The 20,613-nt window shown below is 37.2% G+C and overlaps 1 protein-coding gene across 11 annotated transcripts in view; it reads right to left on the bottom strand.

Moving 5' to 3' along the window:
• pyd (zonula occludens-like protein polychaetoid) overlaps positions 1-20,613 on the bottom strand; it is a 399,371-nt gene that overhangs the window by 365,333 nt on the left and 13,425 nt on the right. The window contains exon 1 of one of the 11 annotated variants that reach the window (XM_073974436.1): positions 7,095-7,397. The exons of the other annotated variants lie outside the window; for them this stretch is intronic. Coding sequence (XP_073830537.1) covers positions 7,095-7,131 — 37 coding nt within the window. The 5' untranslated portion in view covers positions 7,132-7,397. Of the gene's footprint in view, positions 1-7,094; positions 7,398-20,613 lie in introns of those variants that run through there. 11 annotated transcript variants of the gene reach the window in all.

Genomic DNA, 20,613 nt, shown 5'->3' with positions numbered 1-20,613 from the left:
TAAGAATGAGGAGATCATCCGATCTTCTTTGGGAAATATTTCTGGTCTTCTATAAATAGATTTCTTGTCTTGTTTTTCCTGAGAGTGGTATTCGCTGAAGAGATTTTCTGTTTTCGTATCTGAAGAAATCTTCTTGTATCCAATGAGAGATTATTTTGAATTATTTGAGAAGGCATTCTATCTAGTCTTCTATACTAAGACCTGCTGACCATCCATGAGAAGCTTTTCTTTGTTTTTCTTTTTTTCTCATTTTCTTCTGGAAATGAATTTTATATGGAGAACGGTACATATATAAGTACTTAGGTTTTGAAGATTTCTGCAATTTTACCGACTTGTAATGCCGTCAATACATGGCTTACTGGACGACTGCGTTCTTCTAATAAAACAAATGACCGAGAAATCTTGGGGAAAATATTTGAAATATTTTCTTTATTAAATCACATTTCTAATTAGATTTTGTTTCTTTCACAAATTGTAGTCAGGAAATGGGACAAGTTTACATCCATACATTTATGCATACTAAAATAAACAAAGTGGGTGTGGTGTTGGTTTGGTATTGTGTCTGGGGGTCATTATCTTATTTAAAAACTATTCGTCAAATTAAAATCACAGTCATGTTCTTCTTCTCTTCTCGGCTAGCTATTATTGTATGGACAAACCAGAAAATAAACATACAAACATCTACAAGTTGAAAGTACAAAATGTTATTGCCCCGAGCTATACATACAATGAATTTCCAGTTGAATTCTTTGTGAATTGTAGTTTAAAGAAAGTCTATCTTATCTGGAAGAAAATTAAAGCAAAAGAAAGGCAAGATTGTGTCATGTGATTGAGTCATTGTTTAAGAGTCCAGGGTTTCTGGAAATATTTAAAGTCATAGAACAAAAGAAGTAAAAATTACAAAGCTAAATGAATTGTTTAGGAAATCGATTAGAAACTGTAGGCCAAAAACATCCTAGAAAGGACAAGAAAAGGTTTTTTTCGGAAATTCTATTGGAAACCATAGAGTAAAAAAGCAAACCCCCTAAACACATCAGAAAACACAAATAGAAACTTTTCACACCTTATATCACTGATAGGGAAATTCCTGGCTAGTCCGACGGGTCCTATGGAATAGAGTTTACTGCACTTATTTTTATTTGTAATAATCATTTGAAAATTCTTTTTCCAGTAAGTATCATTGTTTTATTAAAGAACTTTGACTTACCGGCATTTCAAAGCTTTTCTTTCTCCATGCCTTGCAACCATTGCCAATTTAAAGCAATTAAATGACTGATAATCAAAAAATTACCAATGAATTAGCGGGTCAACAGCAATCAATCAATCATCAAGCAGACAGACAACAAATCAAAATTTTAAATATCAATCTCCAAAAAAAAAAAAACTAACCGAGTCAATAAATAAATAACCATAACAAAATAATATTTATTTTATGGTTTTCAAAATTGATGAGCACTGTTAAATAAAAATAAATTAAGAAAAATTAAATTGATACACTACATACACATTGATACTACAGCACCATAGAAATTAGAAACAGGGAAAAAATTAAATAAAAATATTCCAAAATCTAGTCAATTAAAAAAAACAAGTGATGTTTTTTTTTTTTATTTTGGTGCACCACCCAAAGCTAAAAACTTTCAATGATTTTATTTTCTTTGAAAGTAGTTCAATATACTCAAAAATAGATTAGATTTCCATTGATTTTTGTTTTATTGAAATGAAAAAAAAATCAATTTAATTCATTTCAAATTCGAACCCCAAAATAAACTACCGGCAATTGCTGAGGCACAACAGAAAAACACGGAAGAAAAAAGGTGTAAAATGAAATTAAATGGCTCGTGGAAACCATCAAACCATTACTTTTTTTTATAAACAATACTAAAACAAATGAGTATCAGACTGTACACACATACATCTATACACCTTTGAAATAAACAAATCTTTCAGTGGTAATTAACCATACCTTTAATATTATTGTTGCTTATAGTAAGCATTTAAATGTGCATAGTGAACTGATGAAGTACTTCATAGTGATCTGAAGAACAATTCGGAAAATTTATGAACTGTAGAAAATCTATAGAAATGCATTAACACCACTAAGGAAAACATTGAAACCGTAACTATTTACGAAGATGATTTTGAAAATCACTTAGAAACCCCACTAAGAGACAAAAAATTGAGGCTCAATCTGGTGTTTTATGAGAAGATCATTTGGTTTTATATGAAAATATCATCTGGTCTTCTTTGAGAAGATCATCTGGTCTGAAGATCATCCGGCTTTTTATGAGAGGGTAAAAGGTTCTTATGTGAGAAGATCACCTGGTCTTCTATGAGATGATCATATGGACTTCCATGAGAACATCATCTGATTTTCTATAAAAATATCGTCTGGCTTTCAATGAGATCATTTATTTCATTATGATGAGAAGATCATCGGGTCTTTAATGAGAAGATCGTCAGGTCTTCTATGATATCATCTTGTCTTCCACGAGAAGATAATCTGATTTTCTATAGAAAGATCATATTGCTTTAAATGAGAAGATCATTTATGCCATTATGAGAAGTTCATCTGGTCTTTCGTGAGAACATTATTATTTGGTCTTCAATGAGAAGATCATCTGGTCTTATGGAAGAACATCATGTGGTATTCTATGAGAAGATCATGTGGTCTTCTATGAGAAGATCATCTGGTCTGACTTTCAATGAGAAGACATTGTATGTCATTATGAGAAGATTATCTGGTCTTCTGTGAGAATATCTCCTATGCGAAGATCACCTGGGCCCTATTCCAGCAATATTTTTGATAATTCGCAAATTTTTGCGTTCCACAGAGCCCTCTTTTTGATTTCTGTTCCACAAACTTTCCCTTCCGAACTTTCACCCTTTAAACCTAAGGGGAAATAAGCGTGCATTTTTAAAGTAACCAAAATGACAATAGGCCTGGATTTTTTAAAGATTTTTAGGAGTTACCAAAAAGGACAGGAGGCGTGGATTTTTTAAAGATTTTTAGGGACAACCAAAGAAGACAATAGGCGTGGTTGTTTTTAAAGATTTTTAGGAGTTACCAAAAAGGACAATAGGCGTGGTTGTTTTTAAAGATTTTTAGGAGTTAGCAAAGAGGACAATAGGCGTGGTTGTTTTTAAAGATTTTTAGGAGTTAGCAAAGAGGACAATAGTCGTGTATTTTTTAATGATTTTTAAGAGTTACCAAAAAGCACAATAGGCGTGGATTTTTTAAAGATTTTTAGGGGCAACCAAAGAAGACAGTAGTCGTGGTTGTTTTTAAAGATTTTTAGGAGTTACCAAAAAGGACAATAGGCGTGGTTGTTTTTAAAGATTTTTAGGAGTTAGCAAAGAGGACAATAGTCGTGTATTTTTTAAAGATTTTTAGGAGTTACCAAAAAGAACAATAGGCGTGGATTTTTTAAAGATTTTTAGGGGCAACCAAAGAAGACAGTAGGCGTGGTTATTTTTTAAGATTTTTAGGGGCAATCAAAGAAGATAATAGGCGTGGTTGTTTTTAAAGATTTTAAGAAGTGGATTTTTTAAAGATTTTTAGGAGTTACAAAGAGGACAATAGGCGTGGTTGTTATTAAAGATTTTTAGGAGTTACCAGAAAGGACAATAGGCGTGGATTTTTTAAAGATTTTTAGGGGCAACCAAAGAAGACAATCGGCGTGGTTGTTTTTAACGATTTTTAGGAGTTACAAGAAAGGACAATAGGCGTGGATTTTTTAAAGATTTTTAGGAGTTACAAAGAGGACAATAGGCGTGGTTGTTATTAAAGATTTTTAGGAGTTACCAGAAAGGACAATAGGCGTGGATTTTTCGAGTTACAAAGAGGACAATAGGCGTGGATTTTTTAAAGATTTTTAGGAGTTACAAAGAGGACAATAGGCGTGGTTGTTATTAAAGATTTTTAGGAGTTACCAGAAAGGACAACAGGTGTGGATTTTTTAAAGATTTTTAGGGGCAACCAAAGAAGACAATAGGCGTGGTTGTTTTTAAAGATTTTTAGGAGTTACCAAAAAGGACAATAGGCGTGGTTGTTTTTAAAGATTTTTAGGAGTTACCAAAAAGGACAATAGCCGTGGTTGTTTTTAAAGATTTTTAGGAGTTACCAAAAAGGACAATAGCCGTGGTTGTTTTTAAAGATTTTTAGGAGTTACCAAAAAGGACAATAGCCGTGGTTGTTTTTAAAGATTTTTAGGATTTTAAAGATTTTTAGTAGTTACCAAAAAGGACAATAGGCGTGGATTTTTTAAAGATTTTTAAGGGGCAGAAAAGAAAGATTTTTAGGAAATTATAAGGATCGAATTACATTTTTTCGAACTTTCAACCTTCAAACCAACCACCCACTCCGAAGTTCCACCCTGGCAACGACCCCATTCCGAACTTCCAACCACCCGATTCCGAACTTCCACGCTTGCGAACCACCCCATTCCGAACTTTCAACGTCAGAACCACCCCATTCCGAACTTTCACTCTCCGAACTACCCCCTCCGAACTTCCACCCTGCGAAGCACCCCATTCTGAACTTCCAAACTCCGAACCATCATACAAATCGATGTTTCCCGATTTTACACTTAGCCTAAACTATTTGAGAGTACATTTTTATTTCATTTAATTTTATTTCACTTCATTTTGTTGTCTTTTATTTTACTTTGGGCTTATCTTTCCTTTACCGACCCACCTCAGAAAATTTTAGACTAGGGCCATTGTGGAATTTTGGAGGCCCATATCTCGGGAAGTATACATTTCCGCAACAAAAGCAATACATCATTGAAATCGGGATAAAAAGCGCTATCTGTGGTAATTTTTTCATAATTTTCTGCGGTGGGTCGGTAAAGGAAAGGAGTTCCTTACTTTATTTTATTTTGTTTTACTTTTTTCAATTTTATTATATTTTTTTCACTTCACTTCAATTTATTTTATTTTGTTTTACTTGAGAGTACATTTTTATTGTATTTTATTTTAATTTATTTTATTTTATTTTATTTTATTTTACTTTTTTCAATTTTATTTTATTTTATTTCAATTTATTTTACTTTTTTTCACTTTATTTTATTTTACTCTATTTTATTTTGTTTTACTTTTTTATTTTTCATTTAATTTTATTTTACTTCATTTTATCTTATTTAATTTTTCTTTTATTTTTCTTCATATTATTTTATTTTTTTTCACTTTATTTTATTTTATTTTATTTTTTTCACTTTATTTTATTTTATTTTTTTTTCACTTTATTTTATTTTATTTTATTTTATTTTATTTTATTTTATTTTATTTTATTTTATTTTATTTTATTTTATTTTATTTTATTTTATTTTATTTTATTTTATTTTATTTTATTTTATTTTATTTTATTTTATTTTATTTTATTTTATTTTATTTTATTTTATTTTATTTTATTTTATTTTAATTTATTTTATTTTATTTTATTTTATTTTATTTTATTTTATTTCATTTTATTTTGTTTTACTTTTTTCAATATTATTTTATTTTATTTCAATTTATTTTATTTTTTTCACTCTCGAACGGACAAACCGATTCGATCCAAAATTTGGCAATCCCAATATTTGCCCAAATATAACTCAATTTCTAAGATGGACCTCCCCCACAAAAGTTCAAAACTTTTCGCTAAAATGGTGCCCACGGTAACTCTCGAAGGCAGTAACAACACATGGTGCCATATGGGATTTTTACAGCTTTCAGATCATTTTCTTAGGAAGTATGGACTTGCCTCTGAAAAAACTTGCACCATCGTATTGGGGACAGCGAATATAAGTTGTCACAACAAAAATCAGAATGATTCGAAAGGGGGTCTTAAACAGCACTTTTCCGAAATTTTGTGTGGCAGGTACCCGAAGGAGTGAACTTTTGTGGGGAGTGGGCCGATATGGCACATCTTCGAACTTAAACTAAGTGTAGACAAAATATTATGGGCCAAATCGGTTAGTCATTGGTGGGCTATTGAACCTTTGGTCAGTAAGTTTACTCCTTTTTATTTGAATTTCTACAAAATCTTGTCCTTCTATTCATGGATAAAGTTTGTCGCAGCATATTTCTTGAATTTCCTTTGAATGTAGACACTTTTCGTAGAATATAAGCCATGCTCGGGCAGTTATAAATGAACTATTGTCATAATTACCTTTTGCATAAATTAGTTTTTTAAAGAAATTTATACGTACCTGAAAAGAAAAGAGAATAAAAAGAAAATTATTATTTGATTCGAAATAATGATTATATACTATTTTTTATTTTTGTGTATATTATATTAAAGTGGAGGCCCCTTTTAGAACCTCACTTCATCTGTCCTTCCTTTACAACTATCTTTTTATATCCCACTTCCTTTGAATTCGCATTTCCGACCAAGAAAAAACACAAAACTTTCATTAAAAATTAGTCGCACTTTTGGCGCGTTCTCCACCACCACCAACTAACTTTTTGTTCGTTCGCTTTTTGTTCACATCTAAATTTACCATAAACTTAACCCACTTAAATGATTTGGAAACCAGTTTCAATTCTATGAAATCGTGCTGGGTTTTATTAGTGGTACCTCTGTTTTTATTTTTATTTTCTTACATTTATTTCTATTTTGTTTTTTGCTTCATTTGCCATACATATTCTTCGTACATATGGATGTACAACTTGGGGTAAAACGTTTTCGCTGTAACTCCTTTACAGAATTGGCGAGAGACAAGAGAGAGTGGAGTTTAGCAGGGGGAAGCACAAAAAAAGAAGTGGGGGAAAATCTACGGAGGATGGATGAATCATCAGTAAAAGTCAACATTTTCAAAGATTTGTTGTAAACAGAACAACAACAACAATGATGTGACTACAACCGGTATATTTTGTGGGCTGGTTATTATGCTTGATAGAAGAGCGGAGAGGGGACAAGGGAATGGGTTTTCTCTGATTTCCTGGGGTTTTGGGTTTTATGTACATGCACCAGTTGAATTCCAGTTGTGCGGCGTCGGCGCAATCGCATTACCCAGTCATCACTACTTTGGAATATTAACTTGTTATGGCCACTAATACTTTGATGGCGCTGTAATCGACAACAACTTCGTTGAGGATCTTTCTGTTTTTACCTTTTTCCTGCAAACACAAAAGTTGTTCCTCCTTCATTGTCGATTGTTGTTGTTGTTAACTAGCTTTCTGGTAGGTGGACTTTGTACTGATGTGATGCCTCCATATGATGACAAAGTCAATACATTTGTTAACAGTTAGCCGAATATTATTCGGCACGAGTTCATAATTTATTTGCGGCAAATAAATTTATTATTCATTTTGTTTTTATTTTCTTCTCTTCTGATGGCAACAAAGTTCAGGAAAACTTGAAGTTTAGTTGAGAGACCGAGAACACACAAAGAAATAGTAAACGGGGAGAACTTGTGAAACCTTGAGAATAAAAGAGAGGTTGGAGCTAGTGAACCCTTGGTGAATTAGTGAACCCTTGGTGGACTAGTGAATCCTTGGTGAGCTAGTGAACCCTCGGTGAGCTAGTGAACCCCTGGAGAACGAGTGAACCCTTGGTGGAACAAGTGTCGTTTAGGGGCACCTCTCGGATCCATACTTCCCGAGATATGGGTCTTGACATTTCGGAAATTTCGTACTTTCACATCTTTAGGTTGTTTAGGGGCACCTCTCGGATCGGGCTGAAATTTTTACAGCAGACAGCCCTTGGCATCCTGAATACAACGATATATAATTTTCCGGGGGGAAGTCCATACTTCCCGAGATATGGGTCAATTCTAACGTGGGCAATATCCGTGAGGTGCCCCTAAACGACATTTCAGCCCACTTGGTGAACTAGTGAACACTTGGGGAACTAGTGAACCCTTGGTGAACTAGTGAACACTTAGTGAACCAGTGGTGAGCTAGTGAATATTTGGTGAGCTAGTGAACTTTTGGTGAGCTAGTGAATATCTGATGAGATAGTGAATCACTGTGAACTAGTGAAGCACTGGTGAGCAGTGGAAATATCGGTGAGCTAGTGAACCTTTAGTGAGCTAGTGAACCGTTGGTGAGCTAGTGAGCCATTGGTGAGCTAGTGAACCATTGGTGAGCTAGTGAACCGTTGGTGAGCTAATGGACCTTTAGTGAGCTAGTGAACCTTTGGTGGGCTAGTGAACCTTGGGTGAGCTAGTGAACCTTTGGTGAGCTAGTGAACCATTGGTGAGCTAGTGAACCATTTGTGAGCTAGTGAACCATTGGTGAGCTAGTGAACCATTGGTGAGCTAGTGAATATTTGTTGAGCTAGTGAATATTTGCTGAGCTAGTGAACCTTTGGTGAGCTAGTGAACCTTTGATGAGCTAGTGAACCTTTGGTGAGCTAGTGAACCTTTAGTGAGCTAGTGAACCTTTGGTGAGCTAGTGAACCATTGGTGAGCTAGTGAACCATTGGTGATCTAGTGAACCATTGGTGAGCTAGTGAACCATTGGTGAGCTGGTGAATATTTGGTGAGCTAGTGAACACTTGGTGACCTAGTGAATATCTTGTGAGATAGTGAATCACTGTGAACTAGTGAAGCACTGGTGAGCTATTGAAATATCGGTGAGCTAGTGAACCTTTAGTGAGCTAGTGAACCTTTGGTGAGCTAGTGAACCATTGGTGAGCTTGTGAACCTTTGGTGAGCTAGTAAAGTGAATCTTTGGTGAGCTAGTGAACCTGTGGTCAGCTATTGCATCTTCGGTGAGCTATTGAATCTTTGGTGAGCTAGTGAACCTTTGGTCAGCAAGTGAACCTTTGGTGAGCTAGTGAACCTTTGGTGAGCTATTGAAACATTGGTGAGCTAGTGAAGATTTGGTGAGCTAGTGAACCTTTGGTGAGCTAGTGAACCTTTGGTGAGCTAGTGAACCTTTGGTGAGCTAGTGAACCTTTGGTGAGCTAGTGAACCTTTGGTGAGCTAGTGAACCTTTGGTGAGCTAGTGAACCTTTGGTGAGCTAGTGAACCTTTGGTGAGCTAGTGAACCTTTGGTGAGCTAGTGAACCTTAGTTGAGCTAGTGAACCTTTGGTGAGCTAGTGAACCTTAGTTGAGCTAGTGAACCTTAGTTGAGCTAGTGAACCTTAGGTGAGCTAGTGAACCTTTGGTGAGTTATTGAACCTTTGGTGAGTTATTGAACCTTTGGTGAGCTGGTGAACATTTGGTGAGCTAGTAAACCTTTGGTGAGCTAGTGAACCTTTGGTGAGCTAGTGAACCTTTGGTGAGCTAGTGAACCTTTGGTGAGCTAGTGAACCTTTGGTGGGCTATTGAACCTTTGGTGAGCTAGTGAACCTTTGATGAGCTAGTGAACCTTTGGTGAGCTAGTGAACCTTTGGTGATCCAGTGAACCATTTGTGAGCTAGTGAAACCTTGGTGAGCTAGTGAATATTTGGTGAGGTAGTGAACATTTGGTAACCTAGTGAATATCTGGTGAGATAATGAATCACTGTGAACTAGTGAAGCACTGGTGAGCTAGCGAATCTGTGGTGAGCTATTGAAACATTGGTGAGCAAGTGAACCTTTGGTGAACTGTTGAAGCTTTGGTGAGCTATAAAACCTTTGTTGAACTATTGAACCTTGGTGAGCTATTGAACCTTTGGTGATTTATTGAACCTTTGGTGGGCTATTGAACCTTGGGTGAGCTAGTGAATTATAGGTGAGCTAGTGAACCATAGGTGAGATAGTAAACCATGGCTGAGCTAGTGAATCATAGATGAGTAAGTGAAGCATTGGTGAGCTGTTGGATACTTGGTGGACACTTGATTAGTTGTGTTCGTAAACTTTTGTGAACCCAACGAGTGACCATGAGTGAGCTAGTGAACATTTGTGAGCTTTTTATGCTTGGTGGACTCCTGATTAGTTGAGTTCGTAAAATTTGTGTGAACTCTGATGTATAGAACGAAACTCCAATCATCTATCTTTCCGCTAATATTTACGCATATCCTCATCACGTCAAACTTCCTTTCACACTTCCCCATCGTTCTTCATTTCAATTTGCCATGGATTTATACAATTTAATCCATTTCCCTTTTTATGTTTTAATGCAGAAAAAAACAAATCATTAATTGCACTTTAACCCACCATTCACCATATGGTTACCAATGACTAAGCAAAGTCTTTCAAGAAACCTTTCCATATGAAACACAAAGAAACTCCACACTCACTACGACGAATGGCAAATCACTTCATTTCCTGTTTCTTACGTTTCCAAAGTCTACTCTAGCGCTATTTTGGCGAATTTAACTTTAATTGCCAAGAAATATAGTGGTGGCTAGATTTTGTTCGCTTACCACCAACCAAGCTGCTCACTGGGGCCTCACAACGCACACATGAAGTGTTAAGAAAACAGACAACTTAATGCGGCGGACAGCAAGATGGACGCGACAAACCACCAAACATCACATAATAATAAGAAGTCCGCTGCCGCCGTTCATTCGTCTGGATTTCTTGTGACTTGTGTATGATGTGATTTTATCTGTAACGTGGAAATCTGTTTTTTTTTTTGCATAATACCTACTCGCCGTACTACGGTTAAAATCACTAGCGATTAAGAAAGGCGTCTGTTTATTGAGATTATTACATTATGAAGTTGTGTTGTTTGCTTGGATGATAATCCTCTTGAAACGAGTTCCTGGGACATGTTGGCAAGCAAAATGGTAGCAGACATAGCAAAAAAACAAGCACAGGGAGGACTTTAAACCCGTAAAGTTTAAAGAACTTTAACAACATCAACAACAAAATAACTAGTTTCCTGATAAACGTCACAAACTAGAGCAGTAATATGAAAGGCAGAAGCTAGTGCTGGTAGTGGTGATGATGATAACCATGAAAAAGAACAGCGGGAACATGGGAAGTTAGAAGGAAATGGACGTGAGATTGTGGCGAGATATGTATGTATATCTTTGAGCTAGTGAACCACTCGTAAGCTAGGGAACAATTGGTGAGCTAGTGAACCTTTTGTGAGCTAGTGAATCTTTGGTGAGCTAGTGAACCTTTGGTCAGCTATTGCATCTTTGGTGAGCTATTGAATCTTTGATGAGCTAGCGAAGAGTGATTGTGTATCATGAGTCATCTATCATTCTGCAGAGTATCTTTTTACATACACTCACAATTTTAGAGTAAACAACAAACACCTGGTTTTCTTCGAAGAACAAAACTTCTCATAAGCCAACACAACATTTGATTATCTTATAAGCATAAACTTCATCCCTAATTCAACAAAAAAGAAGACAAATGTCAGAATACAAGGAAAAAGAACAACACAATTCGCTGGATCGCAAAACCATAACAAATCAAAATCTTCATCTGTTTCCACCCCACAAAATGAAAATGAACAATAAGCTTGAAAACACACACAATAAAATCTGTCCGGATATTCTTTAAAATCCCTACACAGCTACTGTGTATGTCTGTCTGTTCTGGACATCTGAACATCAATAAACTTGCGATTATTATTATAATAATCAGCAAAAAAGTAGAAGGCGCATAAAAAACAACAACCATGACAATTACTACAACGATGATAATTGTGACTGATGTGATTCTTGATTTTTTTCTCGGTGGTGGTGATATGATCTGATTCTAAAGACAGTCAGTCAGTCATTCAGTTGGGAATGGTTAGGACAAAAGAAACCAGAATAAAAAATATGACGACACAAACAGAAGAAAATCACCAACGCCATCGACATTACTACAATTATAATGATGATCATCATTTTGAAGTGAACACACCCGAGATTTTTTTCTTCGTTTTGTTTTCTTTTATTTTTGTAATGATTGTAGATTATGTTGAAGCTGGCTGGGCTGTCTGTTTATTGTGGATTTGTATGTTTGTGTTATAATGGTAGTTTTCTGCTGATCTTGCAGTTAGATGAACATAATAATTATAAAGAAAACAGATTTGAGGGGAAGGAAGGGAGTAGTTATCTTTTTTAGAACTAGAAATGATTGCCCTGATTCGAGTGTGAAGAACATTCGATAAACTGGAGGTATTGAACATTTGATGAACTAGTTAACCTTCGTGTACTAGTGACCAGTGAATTTAGTTACGAAAGTGAACCATTGGTGAGCTAGTGAACCATTTGTGAGCTAGTGAACCATTTACTACCTCACTAAAGGTTCACTAGCTCACCAAAGGTTCAGTTGCTTACCAAAGGTTCAGTAGCTCACAAAAGGTTCAATAGCTCACCAAAGATTCACTGATGGTTCAGTAGCTCACCAAAGGTTCAGTAGCTCAACAAGGGGTTATTAGCTCACAAAAGGTGTAATAGTCCACCAAAGATTCACCGATGATTCACTAGCTCACCAAAGTTCACTATATCACCAAAGGTTCACTAGCTCACTAAAGGTTCACTAGCTCACCAAAGGTTCACTAGCTCACCAAAGGTTCACTAGCTCACCAAAGGTTGACTAGCTCACCAAAGGTTGACTAGCTCACCAAAGGTTCATTAGCTCACCAAAGGTTTACCAGCTGACCAAAGGTTTACTAGCTCACCAAAGGTTCACTAGCTCACCATAGATTCACTAACTTACCAATGATTCACTAGGTAATCAGTGGTTTACTAGCTCACCAAAAGTTAACTATCTTATCAAAGGTTCACTAGCTCTGAAATGGTTCACTAGCTCACCAAAGGTTCACTAGTTCACATAAGGTTCACGAGCTCATCAATGGTTCACAAGCTCACCAAAAGTTTACTAGCTCACCAATGTGAACATTCGATGAGCTATTGAACCGTTGGTTAACTATTGTACCTTTGATGAGCTAGTGAACCATTGGTGAGCTAGTGAACCATTGGTGAGCTAGTGAATATTTGGTGAGCTAATGAACTTTTGAACCTTTGGTGAGCTAGTGAACCTTTAGTGAGCTAGTGAACCTTTGGTCAGCTAGTAAACCTTTGGTGAGCTAATGAACCTTTGGTGAGCTAGTGAACCATTTGTGAGCAAGTGAACAATTTGTGAGCTAGTGAACCATTAGTGAGCTATTGAACCATTGGTGAGCTAGTGAACCAATGGTGGGCTAGTGAACCATTTACTACCTCACTAAAGGCTTACTAGCTCACCAAAGGTTCAGTTGCTCACCAAAGATTCAGTATCTCACCAAGGGTTTATTAGCTCACAAAAGGTTCAATAGCTCACCAAAGATTCACCGATGGTTCAGTAGATCACCAAAGGTTCAGTAGATCACCAAAGGTTCAGTAGCTCAACAAGGGGTTATTAGCTCACAAAAGGTTCAATAGTCCACCAAAGATGCACCGATGATTCACTTGCTCACCAAAGGTTCACTAGCCCACCAAAGGTTCACTAGCTCACCAAAGGTTCACTAGCTCACCAAAGGTTCACTAGCTCACCAAAGGTTCACTAGCTCACCAAAGGTTCACTAGCTCACCAAAGGTTCACTAGATCACCAAAGGTTAAGTAGATCACCAAAGGTTCACTATCTCACCAAATCTTCACTAGCTCACCAAAAGTTCACTAGCTCACCAAAGGTCCACTAGGTCACCAAAGGTTCACAAGCTCACACAAGGTTCAAAAGCTCACCAAATGCTCAACCATTGGTGGGCTAGTGAACCATTGATGAGTTAGTAAACTTTTGGTGAGCTAGTGAACCTTTGATGAGCTAGTGAAACCTTGGGGAGTTAGAAAACCATTGAGGAGTCAGTAAACCATTGGTGAGCTTTGGTCAACTAGCGAACCATTGGTGAGCTTGGGAACCTTTGGTGAGCTAGTGAACCATTGGTGAGCAAGTATACTATTGGTGAGCTAGTGAACCATAATGAGCAAATTAATAATTGATGAGCTAGTAAGCGATTAGCGAACAAGTGAATCTTCGATTAGATAGTGAAACATTGGTTAACTAGTAATCTATTAGTGACTATTAACTATTAGTGACTATTCACTATCCATTGGAGGAGATAACCTGCGAACTCTATGTGTGCTGGCGAACTCTATCTAAGCGTCCGAACTATATGTGAGCTGGTAAACTTTATATCTAAAGCCTGCGAACTCTATGATAGCTGACACTAGCCATTGGAGAAGATCACCTGCGAACTCTATGGGAGCTGGCGAACTCTATCTAAGCGTCCGAACTCTATGTGAGCTTGGGAACTCCATGTTAGTTGACGAACTCTATGTGAGCTGGTAAACTTTACATCTAAAGCCTGCGATCTCTATCATAGCTGGCAAAGTCTATGGGAGCTTGTGAAGTCAATGTGAGCTATTGAAATCTATGTTAGCTGCAAACTCTATGTGAACTGGGGAACTCCAAGTTGCTTGACAAGTTTAGTGTTAGCTAAAGCAGGGGTGCCATGTTGATGGTTTTCCCGATACTTGTCGTGATTTTTGACGTACAAAAACCACTGTTTAAGCAGGAATGTCAACTGTTTTAAGGTAAAAATCGTTACCTCGGAACAGTTGGCATCCCTGAGCTAAAGCCTGGCGAACTCTATGTTCGCTGGCAAACTCTAGCTGTGTTCCAGAACTAAAAGTTTTTAAAATTTTTACGACTTTTACACATATTACTCGAAAAAGCGTTCCCGTACACAAAAAGCTGTAAAATGTTCACTTCTCTTTAAACAAAAATGGCGCTGAATGACGCTCTCTTTAAAAACTTTTTACACGACAAATTTGGGCGAGTAAAAAAATAGTAACATGGTTGCCGGCGTCTGATTGGCTGATACGCCGACTTTGACATTTGTTCCAGTTTTTTGACGTATTTTCCATTTTTCCGTTCCCGAACTATTTCAGAAAACTTGTGTGTAAGAACAAATTTTTTGCAGTTCTCTCTTTTACGAGTTTTACCATTAAAAAGTACGGAAACGAAGCTTCTATGTTAGCTGGCTTGAGCTTTAGAACTCTATGTTATCAGGGGAAATGTATGTTACCTGGCGAACTCTATGCTCGCTGACAAACGCTACGTGAGCTGGCAAACTCCATGTGAGGTGCTAAACCTATGCGAGCTGGAAAGTGTAGGTAAAATGGACAACTTTATGTTAGCCGGGGAACTCTGTCTTAGTTGGGCTACTCTGGGAGCTGACGTACTCTGCCTGAGATGACGATCTCAATTTGAGGTGGCGAAATATAAGAACAAACTGGAAAGCGCTATGTTAAATAAATTCAATTAAAGCCGGGAGCTGAGATATTACGTTGCACTCAGTATAAGTGTAGAAAATTTGTCTATTTTCGAATATTATTTTCATACAAATTAACGTCAAATAAATGGTCTAAATCAAGTTTTACTCTAGATGTCCATATCTACATGAGGCAATTTTCCTTGCGACAAATGTCAGTTTGTCGGTGGGAGAGGGTGTTGAGAGGCAAAGTGTTACCATATTCCTCACTTCCCTCTCCATCAAACTGGCAATTGCCGCAAGGAAAATGGCCTAATGTAGATATGGACATACTGTTAGAGTTTGTTTGGACAATAATTTAGGAATATTTTTTCTGGGACCATCGAAACAATATTGGTGGACTTTATTACAGCTATAATCCTTACAGCTATAATCCTTGATGTTATTGAGATTGTGTCGTAAAATAAATACTTTTACAATGGCAACTCTAACTCCAATACCCTTTCAAATAGAGGTCACCAAATAAACCAACTACCTGTAGCTCAACATGATACGCCAGGAAAGGACGTGACACAGGAAAGAATGGTAAACCACAAAAACGAAAAAAAAACTAAATTTTAAAGGGAAGTTAACGAAGAATACAAAGTAAGGGAATACACTGGAACACAAATTAATGCACACCATGCAAAGACGAGACAGGTCCCGGGCAAACTTACGATGATAAAATTTGTTAATGAACATCATTTGTAATATGATTCGGCGCGCTGACGAAGATGATGACGAAGAGTTAAAAAAAAGGGGTGGATTTGTCGACGGCATAGTAGAACACAAAGGAGGTACAGGAACGCAAGGAGTAAACTACACCAGTGATCACTAAAAGGGTGATCCTACCTACTTTTGTTTTGACTTCGTCATCATTTTAATGTAGTTTGTTGGCTGTTGTTGTTGCTTTTGTGTATAATATCCCTGGACGTGACAGTGTATAAGTTACCATGCTTTTAATGTTGGCCAAGAAGTGATCAACCAGCTGGTTAGCGCTACCAGTTGCTGGCTGCAAGGGTTCGTTAGACCAAACAACAAAGCTACCTATCTGTCCTCCATTGTAGCAACAACTGTTTACACCTTTTCACGGATCACACAAAACCTGAATGCACATTGGATCTTTGATTGTGGTTGGATGGCTGGGCTGGCCGACTGGTTGTTTGGCTGTATTTGTGGTGGTGTTGTTGTTTTATGCCGGACTCTCTGTGGCATAAAACGTGATCAAAGGTTTGTTTTTCTTTCTCCAACTTTGTCTCTGTCTTCTCCTCACATTTCTGGAATCATTTATGACCGGTCTCTTTTATCAACGCTTTTACTACTTCGTTCGGATGGTTGGCCGATAGGTTGTTTGGTTTTGGTTGTACGTGTTGCATTTGTTTACTTTTACGTTTGTTAACGTGTTTCTTGCTTTTTGTTGTTTTCTTCTTTTTTATTTGTTGTTTGTCAATTTACCTCTTTTATTTTCTTGTCTTACTAAGCATTTTCGTTTTTATGTCATGCTCGTACAACAAAAAGTTCTTTCTGATTTTATGGTCGTCGATTCTGTGCCCCGTTTTTTGTTTTGTTCTTTTTGTTCGTTGTTCTATACAAAAGAAGCAGGATTATGTCCACAAACAAGACGATAAAAAATCAAAGAAAAAAGTCAAATAAAAGAAAAACTGAGTAAAGAGTACCAAATCACGATCATGATGTTAATGATAATGATCTTCAATCATGATAATCACCGTCATCATTATTGCCGTCTTTATGGGTTTGTGGTGCTCAAGTTCTTAATGTCCACTACGTGTGTTCGTTGATTTTCTTTTGTGCTTCATGTCATGCCGGTCGCTTGGTGGTTTGCCTGTTCTTACGGTTCGTGGACCCGCTGTTTTTTGTAGTTTGCAAAAAAAAAAAATCACAGAAAACCACTAAGGAATATGAATATAAAATCAAAGTAGTCAGACACATTATGGGGACACCAGGTAATGGATGGTAATAGAGGTTTAGGAACGAGAGAAGAGATAGGCGGGAAATGAATTGAAGAAAACGGAGTTGATAGTAACATAATGGCTTATACCTATGGCTTTGAACAAAACTATTGGCTACAAAATGAGTTATTATGAGGACATGTAGCTCTATGTAGACCAACGAACCCCATGCGATCTGAGGAACTAAATTCGATCTTACGAACCCTATGTGAGCTGGTGAACGCTGTGTGAACTGGCAAACTATGTGATCTGGCGAACTCTTCATTAGCTTGCGATCTCTATGTGATCTGGCGAATCGTACCGACATCTTAACGAAATCGGAACAAAATTAGGACGATACGTCCAATGTCTGAAGTGGTTGAAATAATTTCGGAACGAAATATCGGAGCGACATCGTATCGATTTCGATCCGATTTCGTAAGGAAATCTGAAGAAAATCCTTGAAAAATTCGGATAGGAAATTTCTTTCCGACATTCGTTCCGAAATCGGTACAAAATCTGAACTATTTCAGCTCCAAAAAATCGTTTAGAAATCGGAACGAAATCTGAACGACGTTGATTCCGAAATTGTTCAGACGTGTCGGACATCCGACATTTGGTTTGCTGGGGAGGGACTGTATTTGATTTTATCTAACACTATGTAAACAGCGAGCTTGAGATCTCTATGTGATCTGGCGAACTCTATGTGAGCTGGCGAACTCTTCATAAGCTTGCGATCTCTATGAGATCTGAGGGACTGTATTTGATCTTATCTAACACTATGTAAACAGACGAGCTTGCGAACTCTATGTGAGCTGCCGAACTCTATGTAATCTCCCGAATTCTATGTAATCTCCCGAATTCTGCGTGAGGTGTCAAACTCTATGTGAGCTGGCGAACTCTATGTAATCTCCCGAATTCTGTGTGAGCTGACGAACTCTATGTGAGCTTGTGGACTCTATGTGAGCTGGCTAACTCTATGTGAGCTGGCAAACTCTATGAGAGCTAACGAACTCTATGTGAGCTGGCGAATTCTATGTGAGCTGGCGAACTCTTTGTGATCTGGCGAACTCTATTTAATCTCCCGAATTCTGTGTGAAGTTGCGAACTCTATGTGAGCTGCTGATCTTTATGTCAACTTGCGAACTCTATGTGAGCTGGGAATTCTATGTGAGCTGGTGAACTCTATGTGAGCTGGCGAACTCTATTTAATCTCCCGAATTTTGTGTGAGCTGGCGAACTCGATGTGAGCTGGCGAACTCGATGTGAGCTGGCGAACTCTATGTTAGCCGGTGAACTCTATGTCAGCTGGGGAACTCTATATGAGCTGGCGAACTCTATGTGAGCTGGCTAACTCTATGAGAGCTAACGAACTCTTTGTGAGCTGGCGAATTCTATGTGAGCTGGCGAACTCTTTGTGATCTGGCGAACTCTATTTAATCTCCCGAATTCTGTGTGAAGTTGCGAACTCTATGTGAGCTGCTGATCTTTATGTCAGCTTGGGAACTCTATGTGAGCTGGGAATTCTATGTGAGCTGGTGAACTCTATGTGAGCTGGCGAACTCTATTTAATTTCCCGAATTTTGTGTGAGCTGGCGAACTCGATGTGAGCTGGCGAACTCTATGTTAGCCGGTGAACTCTATGTCAGCTGGGGAACTCTATATGAGCTGGCGAACTCTATGTGAGCTGGCTAACTCTATGAGAGCTAACGAACTTTATGTGAGCTGGCGAATTCTATGTGAGCTGGCGAACTCTATTTAATCTCCCGAATTCTGTGTGAATTTGCGAACTCTATGTAAGCTGCTGATCTTTATGTCAGCTTGGGAACTCTATGTGAGCTGGCGAACTCTATTTAATCTCCCGAATTCTGTGTGAGGTGGCCAACTCTATGTGTGCTGGCAAACTCCATGTGAGCTGATGAACTTTATGTCAGCTGGGGAACTGCATGTTAACTGGCGAACTCTATGTGTGCTGGCGAACTCTATTTGAGCTTGCAAACTCTATAAGAGCTAGCGAACTATAAGAACGAACTGTCAAGCTCTATATTAGCGGACGAATTTGCCTTGAACTGGCGAACTCTATGGTGTCTGGAGGAGGGCTATATGTTAACTGGCGAATCTGTATGAACCACTATGTCAGCTGGCAAACTCTATGCGATCTGACGTATCGTTCAGCCAAGACAGGGACGTACGCAGGATTTCATTTCGGGGGGGGCCCAACTTGACCAAAATCCATAAAATTTTAAAATATCGTGTAGGGTTACGTAACGCTATTTTAAAGGTTGTTAGTTGATTTTTATTCATTATTGAGACAAAGTATTTACAATCAATAGAGAGAGTTCACAAAATTTAAGACACAATTTTAAAATTTGGTACCGAGTAATATATATTATGCATTAGTTCTTGGATATTTTTAATTGAAAATGAACCATATCAGACCACGTTCGGGTAGTTTGTTATACATTTCCAACCACATGTGCTCATAATTGGCATTTTGGATTGTAATTTCCGCAGAGAACTGCTGTTGTTTTCGCTTTTAGTATCCGAAGATCTTAAATTAATTTCTAAGGATATCAGCTGCAATATGACTTTTGGGATTCCTTTTGGTTGAAGTGGTTAAAATAGACTCACGTGTTATTGCACATCGAGATATCGCCCTGTAATTTCAATCCCATTTTTAAAAATATTTTTAGTTGGACAAATCTTGCACATATTAACATCACATAAATCTCTTAATGGACTATGGTATATTGTAATACGTGCAGCCGCTAGTGCATATTGGTCTGGGAATAAATATATCAGAAACCAATCGTCAAACTTATAGCCAAATCCTGACAAAATACTATAAGTCGAAAAAATCTGCAAGGTTTTTGTTCCGATATGTCGTTGATATAATGTCACAAAATAAGCGGTATTTATTTATTAGCTGTACGAGAAGAAGTTTTTAGAACTCGATGACATTAACAACTTTTCTGCAGTAGGATTCTCTAACTCATTTTTTGGTTACCGACAAAATTTGCTTAAATTAAAATGCTTATGAAATTCGTCGGTAAGTTAGCAACCAAAATAAAGGCGTCGCTATGTTCTACTGATAGCAGCAGTGTTGTCAACTTTTATTTGTACTTTTCATTCATAATTTTGGGTTTTAATTTTACCGATTTTTGTCGGTAACCAAAAAATGATTTAGAGAATCCATCTACAGGATACCGTTTTTGCTATTTATTGGAACTAGAATTCAAATATTTTGTAGAAAATCTCTAATTAAGAAGTAATCTGTCCACACCGATTAATCACTTGAGCCCAAATTCAAGCAAGTAAAAACGTATCAGTAGGCTTTGCCGCCTGTTCCAATTGAGATTTTTATCTGTAAACAGATTGAAAATCGACTTCACACATAAAATATTTTCCCCAAAATTTGTTTTCTGGGTGTTTTCATAAATTTGTGGCCTTTTTTGGACATATGAAATTACCGACAAACATATCGAAACTTTTAGCTTACTTATCTTAACGATTGTAGAAGTTCCGAAAAAATGCTTACTTTTTCCAATAAATTTGATTTGGAATAAAGC

The sequence above is a fragment of the Musca autumnalis genome, unplaced genomic scaffold (genome assembly GCF_047663935.1).
Source record: "Musca autumnalis isolate F117 unplaced genomic scaffold, ASM4766393v1 scaffold_1, whole genome shotgun sequence".
In the NCBI taxonomy this organism is placed as follows: Eukaryota; Metazoa; Arthropoda; class Insecta; order Diptera; family Muscidae; genus Musca; species Musca autumnalis.
Note: the sequence above shows the minus strand (reverse complement) of the source record. Positions and strands in the feature narration are given on the sequence as shown.